This window comes from Barbus barbus (genome assembly GCF_936440315.1).
Source record: "Barbus barbus genome assembly, chromosome: 23".
Classification (NCBI taxonomy): Eukaryota; Metazoa; Chordata; class Actinopteri; order Cypriniformes; family Cyprinidae; genus Barbus; species Barbus barbus.
In genome coordinates, this window is record NC_136751.1 from 26669511 (window position 1) to 26683419 (window position 13909).

The 13909-nt window shown below is 35.0% G+C and overlaps 1 protein-coding gene across 2 annotated transcripts; it reads left to right on the plus strand.

Annotated features, from left to right (window-relative positions):
• The first annotated feature begins 2665 nt into the window (after window positions 1-2665).
• On the plus strand, window positions 2666-13018 carry LOC306842929 (CD9 antigen-like). Of its 2 annotated transcripts, none has more exons than XM_079374142.1 (8): window positions 2666-2968; window positions 8461-8566; window positions 8646-8743; window positions 8834-8908; window positions 8989-9090; window positions 9547-9636; window positions 10682-10765; window positions 11651-13018. In XM_079374142.1, exons 1-8 carry the CDS (start codon window positions 2900-2902, stop codon window positions 11714-11716), a joined length of 690 nt encoding a protein of 229 aa, XP_079230268.1. In that variant the 5' UTR covers window positions 2666-2899; the 3' UTR covers window positions 11717-13018. The 2 variants fall into 2 exon arrangements, with proteins under 2 accessions (XP_079230268.1, XP_079230269.1); XM_079374143.1 differs by lacking the exon at window positions 2666-2968 and adding an exon at window positions 6405-6640 and having other exon boundaries at window positions 11651-12849.
• Window positions 13019-13909: the final 891 nt, after the last annotated feature.

Consider the following 13909-nt stretch of genomic DNA (forward strand, 5'->3'; position numbering starts at 1 on the left):
AGCTAAGAAGTTCAGCACTTTTAGAGTTCATCCCTCTATCTGATGTGAGCATAAGTATTGGAACAGTTGCCTCACAGGTCTTTCTAAGTGATCAGCTGTGTCCTGTTGCATTAATTCTTCAGATATTAAAAGCAGGGAATGGGTCGTATCAGTTATGTCCATTACTTCTGTATTCTGAATCTTGCATTCGATGATGACACACACAAACCAGGATGAAGACGAGGGAGCTGACTTTGAGAGAAAAGCAAGCAATTTGGATGCTAAAAAAAAAGAGGAAGTCAATTAGAGCTCTAGCAAAAATAAAGGGCATGGAGAAATCAAGAGTTTGGAAACCACCAGCAACACCAGCAACCAACAACTACCTGATCGGCTGAGAAAACAACTGTAGTTGATGACAGTCAAATCTTAAAAGCTGTGAAAATGAACCCTAAAAGACGTGTCTGTAAAATCACCAACAACTTCCAGAAAGCTGGGGTGATGCTCTGACAATCTACTGTCTTCAGGAGACTTTGACACAGAATTACAGATGCTACACAGCAAGATGCAAACCTCTGACCAGCACCAAAAATAGAAAGGAACATTGTCTCATTCTGTCTCATCTTTGTCTCATAGAGTTTGTCTTGCAAACTCTAATCTAGAAGATTAGAGTTGGCAAAAAAGCACAAAGGTGAGCCAGAAGAGTTTGGAACTGTGTTTATGGACCGATGAGACAAAGATGAACCTTTATGTAAGTGATGGGAAAGCAAAAATGTGGAGAAAAGAAAGGAACTGTAATGATCCCAAGCATACAGTCTCATCTGTAAAGCATGGTGGAGGTGGTGTCATGGCATGGGCATGCATGGCTGTCTCTGGAACAGGCCCTCTCAACTTTACTGATTATTTAATGTATGATGACAGTAGCAGAATGAACTTGGAAGGGTACAAAACCATCTTGCCTACCAATGTTCAAGAAACTGCCACCAGATTCATTGGGAAGTGCTTCATATTGCATCAGGACAATGACCCAAAACACCCTGCCAGTTCAGTCAAGGAATTTATAAGGGCAAAGAAATGGAAAGTCTTAGATTGCCCAAGTCAATCTCCAGATTTAAATCTGATTGAACATGAATTTCACCAGCTGGAGAGGAGAGTAAAGGCAGAAACTCCCCAAAACAAGCAACAATTGGAATTGGCTGCATTAAAGGCTGGGGAAAGTATTTCAAAGATGAGACCAAGAGTCTGGTGATGTCTATGGGTCACAGACTCACTGCTGTGATTGTGTGCAAGGGATCTGCAACTAAATAATAGCTTTTAATCTTTTATATCTGCCTTATGTTCAACTGTCCCAATACTTATGCTCACATCAATGAGTGGATGAACTCTAAAAGTGCTGTTCTTTTTATTTGGTTAAACATGTATGTGTTGAATCACCCAATAATAAAATGTGACATTCTGTAGTTTTGTCTCATATTCATTTTTTAATCATATTTGCAAATGTCTTGACTCCACAGAGCAATTTTGTCTTTACTGTTCCAATACTTATGGAGGGCACTGTATATATATATATATATATATATTAACTACAGAAAGGTGTATTATGGATTATTTTGGCAGAATACAGAGTTGAGGGATGCTCAGTATTTGATGTCAATAAAACGTTAATAGGCCTAGAGAGAGAGAGAGAGAGAGAGAGAGAGAGAGAGAGGACATATGCAATTGATCTTTCACTCTCCTTCACAACCATGCTTATTAAGCAATGTAAATGAGGATATACTATAGACTTGTTTTGATGTAAAGTTAATTGTTAACAACTACTAACACAGCCCTACCACTATATTATATAGTATTTTTTTTTAAACATTTAGCTGACGCTTTTATCCAAAGCGACTTACAATTGCTATATATGTCAGAGGTCGCACGCCTCTGGAGCAACTAGGGGTTAAGTGTCTTGCTCAGGGACACATTGGTGTCTCACAGTGGATTCGAACCCGGGTCTCTCACATCAAAGGCATGTGTCTTATGCACTGCGCCATCACCACCCCTGTAGTATGTATATACTACATATACTAGTATGTAGTATATACATACTATATATGTATGTATGTATATTTGCACATTCCAGATCTCCATCCATCACATATAAAACGTGTGGATGCATATGACTGTAATAATGATGTAATTCTGGTTTATGAAATCATGTGTGTGGGAACTGTGAGTCAATGAGAGCTGCTGTGGTGCTTGTTGTTTTTCTTATTTTTAGTTAGGGTTAGTTTGGTTCAATTAAATATGAAGAAGACTAGACGGTAAGGAACGTGAGATTAAATAATGTATCATAAAAAAAGAAGAAATGGACAAAATCACATAATGATCTATCTGAAGTGTTTCAGTAAAACTAAATTAGTTCTCTTTCATTTCAGTGAGAGATACCAATATTCAATTAATCGTCAATTAGACTACAAAAAGCGGGAAGGTGCAATAAACGCCCGCATATCTTATGCCTTAGAAGAAACCTCTGGGCTCTGCTCTGACTGCGGTGACGTCATTCCATCATGACGTAATCCCCAAGAGTGGATCTTGCGTTAAAATAAATGGTTAAAAAAAAGATTCCTCGAAAATCCCTAACAAGCGTAACTAAATAAAGCATGCGCGCGATTTACGTTAATCCTCCAAAAACAGCAACCTGCTCAATACAAAAAGTGTTCGACCTTTGGCACGGTCGATTTTGCATCACCGAGCAAAAGATTGCAAAGTTGATCTTTGGCAGGAGGAATGAGGCAGTGAGTTTTTCGTGTGCGCGCGCGCTACACACTCACTCATGCGCGCGTGAAGTCACACACAGCCGCACGCGCGAGCCGCCTGTGACACAGACGGATCTTTACTCTTTCATTCAGTGTTGTGTGTGTGAGGACAGACTGCTGCGATGGCGGCGTTGACCGGAGGAGAGATGTGCGTCAAGTATCTGATGTTCGTCTTCAATTTCATCTTCTGGGTGAGTGAGAAACGATTGATGCTCGCGCGCGGGACGTTGTTTTATAATTACTCGCGATTTTCCTCAAAGATTCATTGATAAATGCGTGAGCACAGCGTCCCGTTTAGATTTGTAATTAGTTTAGATTGCAATTAATAACGTGTGAAGCAATGCAGCGGGATTGCAACCATTTGGCTGACCTAATTTGAAGGTTTTTACTTCGTATTTCAGGACCCTGGTCGTGTAGTTTAAATACTGTGTGTGTGTGTGTGTGTGTGGTGGGACAAGCACTGAATTTTGATAGTGTTTCCTTTGACTCGTATTTGTGTGTGTCAGCTGTTCCTGTCCAGCCGTGAGAGGTGGACAGGCGCGTTCCGATTCGTGAGCAAATCGTTCTTTTGAACCGGTTCTTTTAAACTAATCATTCGAAACGATTCTCCAGGTGTTCGGTCTCGAATTCGAATCAGCATACTAACTCTTGTAGACAGTTTATAGTATATATTGTATGTAGTATGCTAATATTTTAGTGCGCAACAGTCAGGTTGCGGAAGTAAAATCTCATTCATTTTCTCCAGATGTAAATTGATTTTTAACGGTAACTTATAAAACTTTAGAAGACCTACTATAAGCTTTGAGGTTGTTAATCTATTGCATGTTAACTTGCATCCTTTTTTTGAAGCCATCGGTTTGCATTTTCAACTTATATTTTAAAATAATGGTGTGTTTTTAAATGGCAAAAACTTCTGGTAAAAACTACATTACCCATGATTTTACAAATGAATCTCCACCAATCACAGAGCGGGGCGTGCTGATTTTTAAGTGCTTTTTTGCTTCAAATCAAATTTTTTCATATTGTGATTAACATTGTAGCTAGTTGATTTGGTTCATGGCTTATAACTCTTTAACAAAATATTTTTTTTAAATCCCCATGGGAAAAAATTAATAGGAAAAATACTTTAAAGACTGGGCAAACATTAATGCACTCTATTTGATAGAATGCCTGGATGAACTACTGCATGCTAAGATGCGCAGTATACAATCAGAACACAGTATGTGGAATAATGTATCCCACAATGCAATGCACCTGACCTTTGGTTATGAACATGGAAAGTAATATCAATCACACCTTCTGAAAACTGCATCTTCCCTCAATATCTGTTCTAACATTAAGACAGTTTTACACAAATCTGCATTAAAATTCAAAATAATTATATTTGTGATGAATGCACCTCTAGTGTCACAAAATGGTATTGCAAATCCTGATATGCATACTTATATGCATGTACCTCTACTATATAGCATGCAAAACCAGTTTACATCATGAATTGTCACCTAACATGTTGTTTTTCTGAAAGCAACAACACACAATCAAGCTTGCACAGTTTGTTTTGGGCTGAAATCCAGTTGGGTCTGCTCCGCTGTTTTTTTGGCAATACAGATCGCACCATACTGCAACGTTCATTCGGATGTTTAGTTTCATGCCAGAGTTCAGCGTATGCGTAATTGAAATGAATGGCGTATTTTTGTACCCTCATCTCAAATAAAATTTAATTGCGCCAGCGGGAAAATGGTTGCAAAGTGTGGCCTTTTGCTCGCAGTCTAGAGCTCTGCAAACAGATCAATGATTGATCTTTCCATAGTGTTTACACATTATGGGAGAGCCGGTTTACGAATAGCTTATTTTTGTCGTCTATCCACATTAAACCGGGGAAAAAATATCCCCTTAAACACTGCAGTGAAACAAAAGACTAGATGTGAATTTTTGAACCTGTTCACTGAGTTGAACCAATTCACTACATGAATCTCTAATTCTTCAACACAGTGAACATGACCCAGAGCCGTATGGTGCGTGTGTGTGTGTGTCCAGCCCAAGGGTTTATGTGATTGTCTTTAATCTGCAAGTCTATTTATAGAGCATGATAATCTCATGGACAAACTCACTGTAAACTGTATTTGTTGTTGGTTTTGATGGGGAATAATGTGCACATTATGAAATTGTGTGGTGTGTGTATGATGGATCTGGTCTCATTCATTTGCACTCTGTAAATATTACTTAATATCAGCATTACTTAACACCTCCTCTGAGCTCACACACACACAGAGAGAGAGCGAGTGAGAGAGAGAGATCCTGCAGGTCTATTGAACCATTGCAATAATGAGGTATTCATGCTCTCCATGGGCTTTTCCACGGTCTTCCCTCCCTGCATAGAGACTAAACTACACATTTATTTAGTGACCAGAGATTTCAACATATCGCATATGTGAAATAATGTGTTTAACAAGATAGGACAAAACTGTATTTACATATAACAATTCATTAATGAGTTGTCACTTGTTGAAATTGAAATTTTTTTGAATATAGTTTGCATAAAGACATGAATGCCTATTTATTAATATGAATATTTTCTGAATAATTATATTGAAAACATGTTCAATAAATGAAGAAATTAAATATTTACTCTCAATTCACATTACTATAATATGAAGAGCCCTTATTCTCATGGATATGTAATATTTATTATTTGATTATGTAATGTTTTTAATATAAAAAATAGGACTGTCACATCTATTAATCGCATACAAAATAAAAGTTTGTTTACACATAATGTGTGTACTGTGTATATTTCTATGTATTATATAATACACATACATGTATATATTTAAGAAATATATGTAAAATGTATATTATAACAAAATACATAAATATATGCACACGTGCATATGCAAATATTTCTTATATACACATACATATACATGCACACACACACACACACATACACACACATATATATATATATATATATATATATATACATATATATATACGCGTTTGTGTGTGTGTATGTGTGTATGTTAGTGCTGTCGAAATTAGCATGTTAATGCAGATGATTAATTTTTTCAGTTTAAGGTGTTAAAAATATTTAAAATTAAACGTATTTTTAAATTAAGACCATTTAGGACCTTTTTTTTTTAGATTTGACATTATTTTTAGGAAAATTAAGCACATTTACCCCTACATTATTCTTACCATAACATGAAAAAATAATTGTTATATATAATTGTATATTATTTATATAAATACTGTGGAGTATTTATACAGCATGGTAGTATGTGTTGTATTGAATTTAGATTATGCTAATTTTAATAAAAAAAATTTGTTCAGAAAATTATTATCAGTATATAATAGTCATGAGAATGAGATTTTATTTCTGGATTTTTATTTTTTTTATTTTTGTGCAATATGGTAATGGGAATTCAAGGTAAATCTTAATTTTTGTAAAGGAAAAATATACATTTCTTTTGATTTTGGGGTAAACTATGGCCCAGCTAGAGCATTAGAAAAGAGTGCAGTGTGAAGTCTCCTGCAGACTCGCACAACATGCTGCCTCCCACATACCTGTGAGCTCCTCCCACATATCTATGAGCTCCTCCCACATACCTGTGAGCTCCTCCCACTGACACACGCAGAAAATTGTGCAACACACAGACATTGTTCCAGTTTCACTTTCTCCTCAAACAATGGGAGGAAGCGTGTGACGGACAAACACTATGTTTGTGAGCAGACTTTGTAGAAACTGACCTGTTTAGTTGAGATTGTGCGGGTGAACGTATATATACAACAGCAAAATGGGTGTTGATGGATGTCCAAAATGTATTAAATACGCCATTTTTATCTTGAACATTATCTTCTGGGTAGGTGCAATTTCATATTTGTGTTTTTGTGTGTGATTGTGTGAAAGTAGCACACTATCATTGATTTGTGAGTAGTGTTGTGTTTTTATGTGCAGTTTGTGTGTGGAATGGGGTGAAAGGGTGAAGTGGGGTTGTTTTAAGGGTGTTTGTTTAGTTAAGCATTGGCATGGAGATTTGGAACAGATTTGTCAACCTTCAGTTTTTCAAACAAAAGATCTGGGTCAGAGAGAATGAATCAAAGAGCAGGACGTGAACCCCGTGAACATGAAACCAGGACATGACTAGAAAGAAAACTAAGTCACATGATATAATGAGGAGCGTGGTGTTTGCACATGTGATAGTCCAGAAGGTTCTTAAATCAAAGGCTGAAAGATGAGTGGTCGGTATGATGCATCTGTTTGTTTGTTTGTGTTTTTGTACATAACTTTGAAGCAAAATCTCATGGTGTCCTTGAACACTCTTAAGCTGGCTTGACATTATTAATCTGCCATCATTTTGGGTCAAACCAACAGATGTTGAATCTGACCTAATGAGTTGCACATACTGCAATATTTTTAGTGTTAAAAAAAGGAAGCAAGCAGGATTTTTCCATGTGACGGAAGTTATTTTATCCCTGCGTGGAGGAGGTAAAATCAGGCATGCGGTTTTGCCAAAATGACTGATAAACATGCATACATACTGTATATAGCATCACGTCTAACAGATTGGCAGAACTTCTGCCAGTTTTATTTGGACTCTGTCATGTAATATTGCTTGCTGGTTTCAGAAAAGATGGATATAAGCCTCTGAGCCTATTCAGTTTTACTAAGCGTGTACACATTATTACAAAATTCATGCACCTGCAGTGTCCTGTTGGTTTTGTTTGAAGAAACAAGCAAAGTGGTCAAGCTGGTTAACACTGCCAGTGCACACCTGTTGGTATAAAAATAAGCATAAGCATATATATATATATATATATATATATATATATATATATATATATATATATATATGTATATGTATGTGTGTGTGTGTGTGTGTACATGTATGTGTATGTGTGTATATATATATATATATATATATGTATGTATGTGTGTGTATGTATTTTAATTGATATTTTATTTGCAAGCCACCTACCAATTCAAAATATTATATTTTATTGTAATAGATGTACTTAGTTGTACTATTTTTGTAATTTTTTCATTTAATTATTTTATATATTGTTTATTTTTGTATTGTTTTATGTTTTTTTATGGGATGGTGACAGTTAAGGGGTTAAAGAACAGGAAATATATTTGTCCAAATAAAATAATAATGATAATATAAGACCATTAAATAATAATAAATAATACTATTAATTCTATTAAATTAAGACTTTTTTAACTGATGTATTTTTATTTTAACGTATTTTAATTCAGTCTCTAATACACTTATATAATGAATAGTTGCTAGTGATGGGTGGGACTGTGTGATGAGGCTTGTCAGGATGCAATTTTTCTGTGGCAGTAATTATCTACATGGCATTTATGGCTTATATAAACCCATTCATGGTTTTAAAAAAAAAAAAAAACTAGGCCAAGACAAAACCCATAAGCAAAGCTTACAGCAAGCAGGTTGTGTTTTGTCAGCCAAGTGACTGGCGTTCAGATGAATGGGAATGTAAACGGATGGCTTTTATACCGCTTTAAATCAAGCAATAACCTCTGCTGAGATCATTTAGTGCCATCATTTTAGCTGCTTCTATTTAATGTTAAAGGGGTCGTTCCGATCTGTGTGTATTTCAGTCCATTTGTAGGTATCTCAGGGTGATTTATTCACAATCTCTTGTTGTTTTATTGCAGATTGCAGGGACAGGCGTCTTGGCTATTGGACTCTGGCTGAGGTTTGATCCCAAGACTAAAAGCTTGTTTGATGATTTAGAGAACTCACCTTACGTGTTCTTCACAGGTCAGTAGGTGTTTTTTTTTATGTTTTTTGTGTCGCTGCATGTGATGATCAGCCGGTTAAAGTGAAGCGTGTGTTGTAGGTGTGTACATCCTCATTGCGGTCGGCGCTCTGATGATGGTTGTTGGTTTTTTTGGATGTTGTGGTGCCATCCAGGAGTCCCCTTGCATGCTGGGATTGGTATACCCCCTCATTATATTCTCAAATATCACTACTTTGTAGTATTATGATGTTATCAGCCTGTTGACTGTTGTTGTTTTTTCCCCACAGTTCTTCTTCTTCCTGTTGGTTATCTTTGCGGTCGAGGTGGCTGCTGGAATTTGGGGATTTTCTAACCAGACCAAGGTGGGTGTCTCAAATGCTCAGTGCACACGCAGACATACCAATGGTGCACCTAATTCCAGCTACTATGGTTGTGTCCATAGGTTACTGACGATATAACGACTTTCTACAAGGAAACATACAATAACTATCAACAAACCAAACAACCAGCTCTGAAAGAAACACTCCGTCTCATCCAGCATGGAGTAAGATCTCATTTTTTCTTTCAAATCTTTCAAAGATTCAGTACTTTGAGCTTTGTGAACGCCAACTGCTAGTTGTTCCTCTGAAGCGCTCGTCGTAACAGCCTGGGAGATTGTAAACATCTTCAGAAAGTGCTTGCTGTTTTTATGTGCTCTATGCATCAGATGGTTTCTCAACTTCTCAAGCACTAATTATTCCTAGCTCAGTGAGTGAGTGAGTGAGTGAAGTGACATACGGGCAAGTATGGTGACCCATACTCTGAGGAGCAGTTGGGGCTTCGGTGCCTTGCTCAAGGGCACCTCAGTCGTGGTATTGAGGGTGGAGAGAGCGCTGGACATTCACCTGCAATCCCTGCCGGCCCGAGACTCGAACCCGCAACCTTTGGATTACGAGTCCGACTCTCTAACCATTAGGCCATGATTTGCTAATTTGTGATGACATCTGTTCCTCATCTTCAGCTTAACTGCTGTGGACCGTCAGGAAGCGTCGAGGATGTTCTTGACGAGACCTGCCCAGGAAAAGAGGGGCTCGATATTCTCATTACAAAGGTAACTGTGTTTACAGGGTAAAATGCTGCAGTTTGGTAGTTTTTATATTCAATATGTAGATGCCACTGATTACAGAGTTTTGTAATAAATTATTAGACAAGATCCATGTAGACTACGAAGGCTATGATAAAATAAAAAATAAATGTAAGCAAAAAAATGTAAATGCAAAAATGTGAGAACTATGGAAATAAACGTATAGATAAATATAAATGTAATTACATTTATATAGAAATAAAATATTAGAAAAAACAAATGTATAAATTATTAAATTTATTTAATATTTTTACAGTTCTTATTTAATATTAATGCAGTCCTTTATACAGTCCTTCATAAAACAAAGTACAAAGTCAAATTTTTTTCTCGGATGTTATTTGAGAAATTATTTAATGTATGTTATTTTAGTATTTTTCTATATACTATTAGTATTTATTTATATTTCAAATTAGCTTTCATTTTAATTATTACAATTTTTATGTTTTAGTAATGTATGTTTTTGTCTTTTTGCCATTTTTATAAATATTGAATATTCAAAATATAAAAAAAGAGAGTTTATATTTAAGTTATATTTTACTTCAGAGATTCTAATGAGATTCTTGTAGGCAGCAGGTCTGACTGTGGAATGCTTTCACACCAGCTTCACTAAGAATCAATGCACTGGACATGTTTCTAACCTGCGTACGGCTCAGCTTGAAACATGCTGTTTACTCTACCAGTAGAAGGTCAAGTAAGAGGTCATCGCGGTGTAGTAACTGTTTATAAAATTGAGAAAAGAGTTGAAAAGGGTTGAAGTGGAAGGAAATGGTGTGTTTTCAAAGGTTGTGCTTAAGATCCAGCAGGGTTTAAGTAAACTAATGAACAAAGTGTTTACACAGCCCTGTTATATGAGACATAAGAATTCCTTCTCCACCAAATAAAGACATTAATTCTTATGCTAGTAGCTTTTATACTATGATAGATGTAAAGATACATTTTTGAACAATTCAGAGAGCATAAAACAATACAAAATCCTTTTGTACCAATTCCAAATGTTGTTTTATGTGTTCAGAGCTGCCCTGATGCCATTGATGAAGTCTTTAACTCCAAACTTCATATTATTGGAGGCGTTGGAATCGGCATTGGAGTGATCATGGTAATTTTTTTTAATAGTTTTATACATTTATATTCATATATAAAATTTAATATATAATAATTTACATTTTATTTATATCAGTTAGTTTTACTGTGGTTTTGTTTTTAAGATTTTGAATATTTTATAATTGCGGATTCTTAATTTAATATTACATGAATTTAAAAATGCCTAATTTGATTTATTATATATATATATATATATATATATATATATATATATATATATATATATATGTATATATATGCTCATTACCATTCAAACGTTTGGGTCATTATTAATTTTTTAAAAAGAAATTAATACTTCTGTTCAGCAAGGATGCATAAAGTTGATTGAAACTGAAAGTAAGGACATTTATGATGCTACAAAAGATTTCTATTTCAAATAAATGCTGTTCTTTTGAACTTTATATTCATGAAAGACAATAGTTCAATGTTTTCAATGTATCAATGTTTCCACAAAAATACTAATCAGCGCAACTGTTTTCAGCATTGATATTAATCAGAAATGTTTCTTGAGCCTTAAGACTGGAGTAATGATGCTGAAAATTCAGCTTTGCATCACGGGAATAAATAGCATTTTAAAATGCATTCAAATGGAAAACAGTTCTTTTAAATGGTAATAGTATTTCAGAATTTTACTGTTTTTATCGCATCAAATAAACACAGCAATGGTGAGCATTCTTTCAAAAAAACAGAACAGCTTACCAACCCTAAACTTTCAAATGATAGATTCTACTAATGGTGCCGAAATGCAAACTGCAGATTTAAATGGAATAAAGTATATTTCTCTTAGTACCTTGATTGTAATGCTTTTTTTGGAAACATGAATTGTCACATACACATGTATTGGCGTGTCACTGAAGAAATGTGTTCTCCATGTGCGCAGATCTTCGGCATGATCTTCAGCATGATGTTGTGCTGTGCCATCCAGAAAACCCGGGAGATTGTGTGAGGGTCCGGTTGCCTGGGAAACTGCCAGTATATTTGTGTTGCATGATGTCTGTCCTAAAGCACTGTCTTGAACATGACCTTATCAGCTAAGAGCCAGTTAGATCACAGCATCAGGCACACGATCTCTTCACGTCTCTGATTGACATTTTTTTCTTAGTGCAGCTGTATCACTGGTTCAGTCACGAGTAATGAGAGAAAAGGGTTGGTTTAGCATCCCATTTGAAAAGGCCTTTAAGTCTGACTTTTTATATTTTTTTATCGTTCATAATAGATTTTAAGGATTAACCATTTGTTCTCTTTATTGTACTCGCAGTAATGCTTGATATGAATTGTTCTTGAACTTTTCTAATGTTTTGTTTCTGATTTGTGAATGGGGTCAGTTGATTTACCCACATCGATGCATACGGCTCAAATAAAAGCCAAATTATTCGTGAATTTTGTGGTGGAATGTTTTTTGCAGTATCCAGGATGAAGTGTGTTTGCATGGATCTGTTTTAACAGCCTTCACTCAACAGGCTGATAAGAGTAATTGTGAAAGGGCTTGATACCCAAAACTTCATCAGTTTCCCATAATCACAGCGTCTCTTCATTATGTGACCGTTTACAACCTCTCGGTTTCCTTAATCTTGTTTGTATGATTTTCTCTTTCCGTTCTTCCCCCCTTCTTCCTGTTTATCTTACTTGGTCTCAATTAGGACAGAATTTGACAACTGGAACAAAGGCAAATCTCATGCCGTTGATTTTATGTGCTCTCTGTGTTTCTCAAACACAACACTGACACATTGTGAAAAAATGTTTATCTGCGCAAGAAGTGACCGTATGACTCACCAACAAACCCAAACAGATCCAGCAACAAAGAGAACGGAGTTTGAACGCAAATTAAAGCACACACCCATCAAAACATTTCCTTTACTGTAATTTTATTAAAATCTCTCAAAAATAACTTTTTTCATTGTGAGGTTATGCACTCAAACATATGACTTAACCTTCTTCCTCGTGTGTGTGTATATATAATCATAAACCAAGTGGTTGTTGTATATGATGGTATCTAGTGTTGTTGAGGATCAATGAAATACTATTACAGTTATAGTCTTTTTGTTGACTTTTTTTCCATTTTTAATAATTATTATATTCTAAAAATGTCTGTAGTTTTTATTTATGTATATATTTATCTTCAGCTTTAGTACATCAAGTTAAACTAAATGAATTTGAGAAATGTTGCAATTAGCTGAAATGTTTTTATTTTTTATTTGTCTTGATCTGTTTATTGAACTTTTATTATAATAAAAGGATAAAGATACAGAAGAATATAAGCAAATATTTTATCAATTTTATTTTAGTTTAGTTAACATTTAGTTTTATTTCAAGTAACAATTATTTGTTTATTTTTTATTGTTTTTGTTTTAGTTAACGCTTCTATTGGCGATGAAATACTTAAATATTAAAATGTGCTGTCTTTCTAGGGGGAAAAAATTGCCACTGTTTGATACATGGTTATATATTATTACTATTAAATAATACTAAAAATCATTGACATATATTGTCTATCAGTGTCAAAGTATATCAAAACAAATTACATCAAAAATATATAATTATGATTATAAATGTATTGTTGCTTTTTTTTCTGGAAATTTTCTTGGAATTTCCCCCTTTTTCATATTCACATGCAATTTGATGTAACATTAACTTTATTGCCCTCTTGTGGTCTTTATGATGAATTATTTTGAACCAGAGACAACTAAACAAACAAACTTTATAAGTCAACAACAAACTTTACAATAGACTTGTACGGTGTGCTGAGGTCATTTTAAAACTAATGTATGCTCATCAGTTAGAGACAGAGAAAGAACTTTGAGTTCCTGATGAGTCTTAATAGTACAGACTATCTGACGTCTGAAGTGAACAAGCTCCATTACACTTTTAAAAGGTTTGATCACTTTAATGTAGCTGTAGGCTATACTAAAACAGAGAGAGGAAGTGTGTTACAGTCAACCTCTCATCATCCACTTCAGTACAATACTGAGCAGATGCCGGGGCTGTTTGACTTCACTATTGTTTGCATGCAAATTAGGACAGTCTGTGTGCATCAAGACAAATCTTAAGATGGTACAGGTGGGCTTCCATTTTCATGTTATTTCTTAAGATTTTAATCAAAAAATGTCAGTTACACTTTACAATAAGGTGTCATTTGTTA

Excerpts from the sequence above, each read along its gene's own strand:
- LOC306842929 (XM_079374142.1), top strand. The coding sequence starts at position 2,900 with ATGGCGGCGTTGACCGGAGGAGAGATGTGCGTCAAGTATCTGATGTTC. Across the intron at positions 2,969-8,460 it reads TCTTCAATTTCATCTTCTGG|ATTGCAGGGACAGGCGTCTT; the intron begins GTGAGTGAGAAA and ends GTTTTATTGCAG. Across the intron at positions 9,637-10,681 it reads TCGATATTCTCATTACAAAG|AGCTGCCCTGATGCCATTGA; the intron begins GTAACTGTGTTT and ends TTATGTGTTCAG.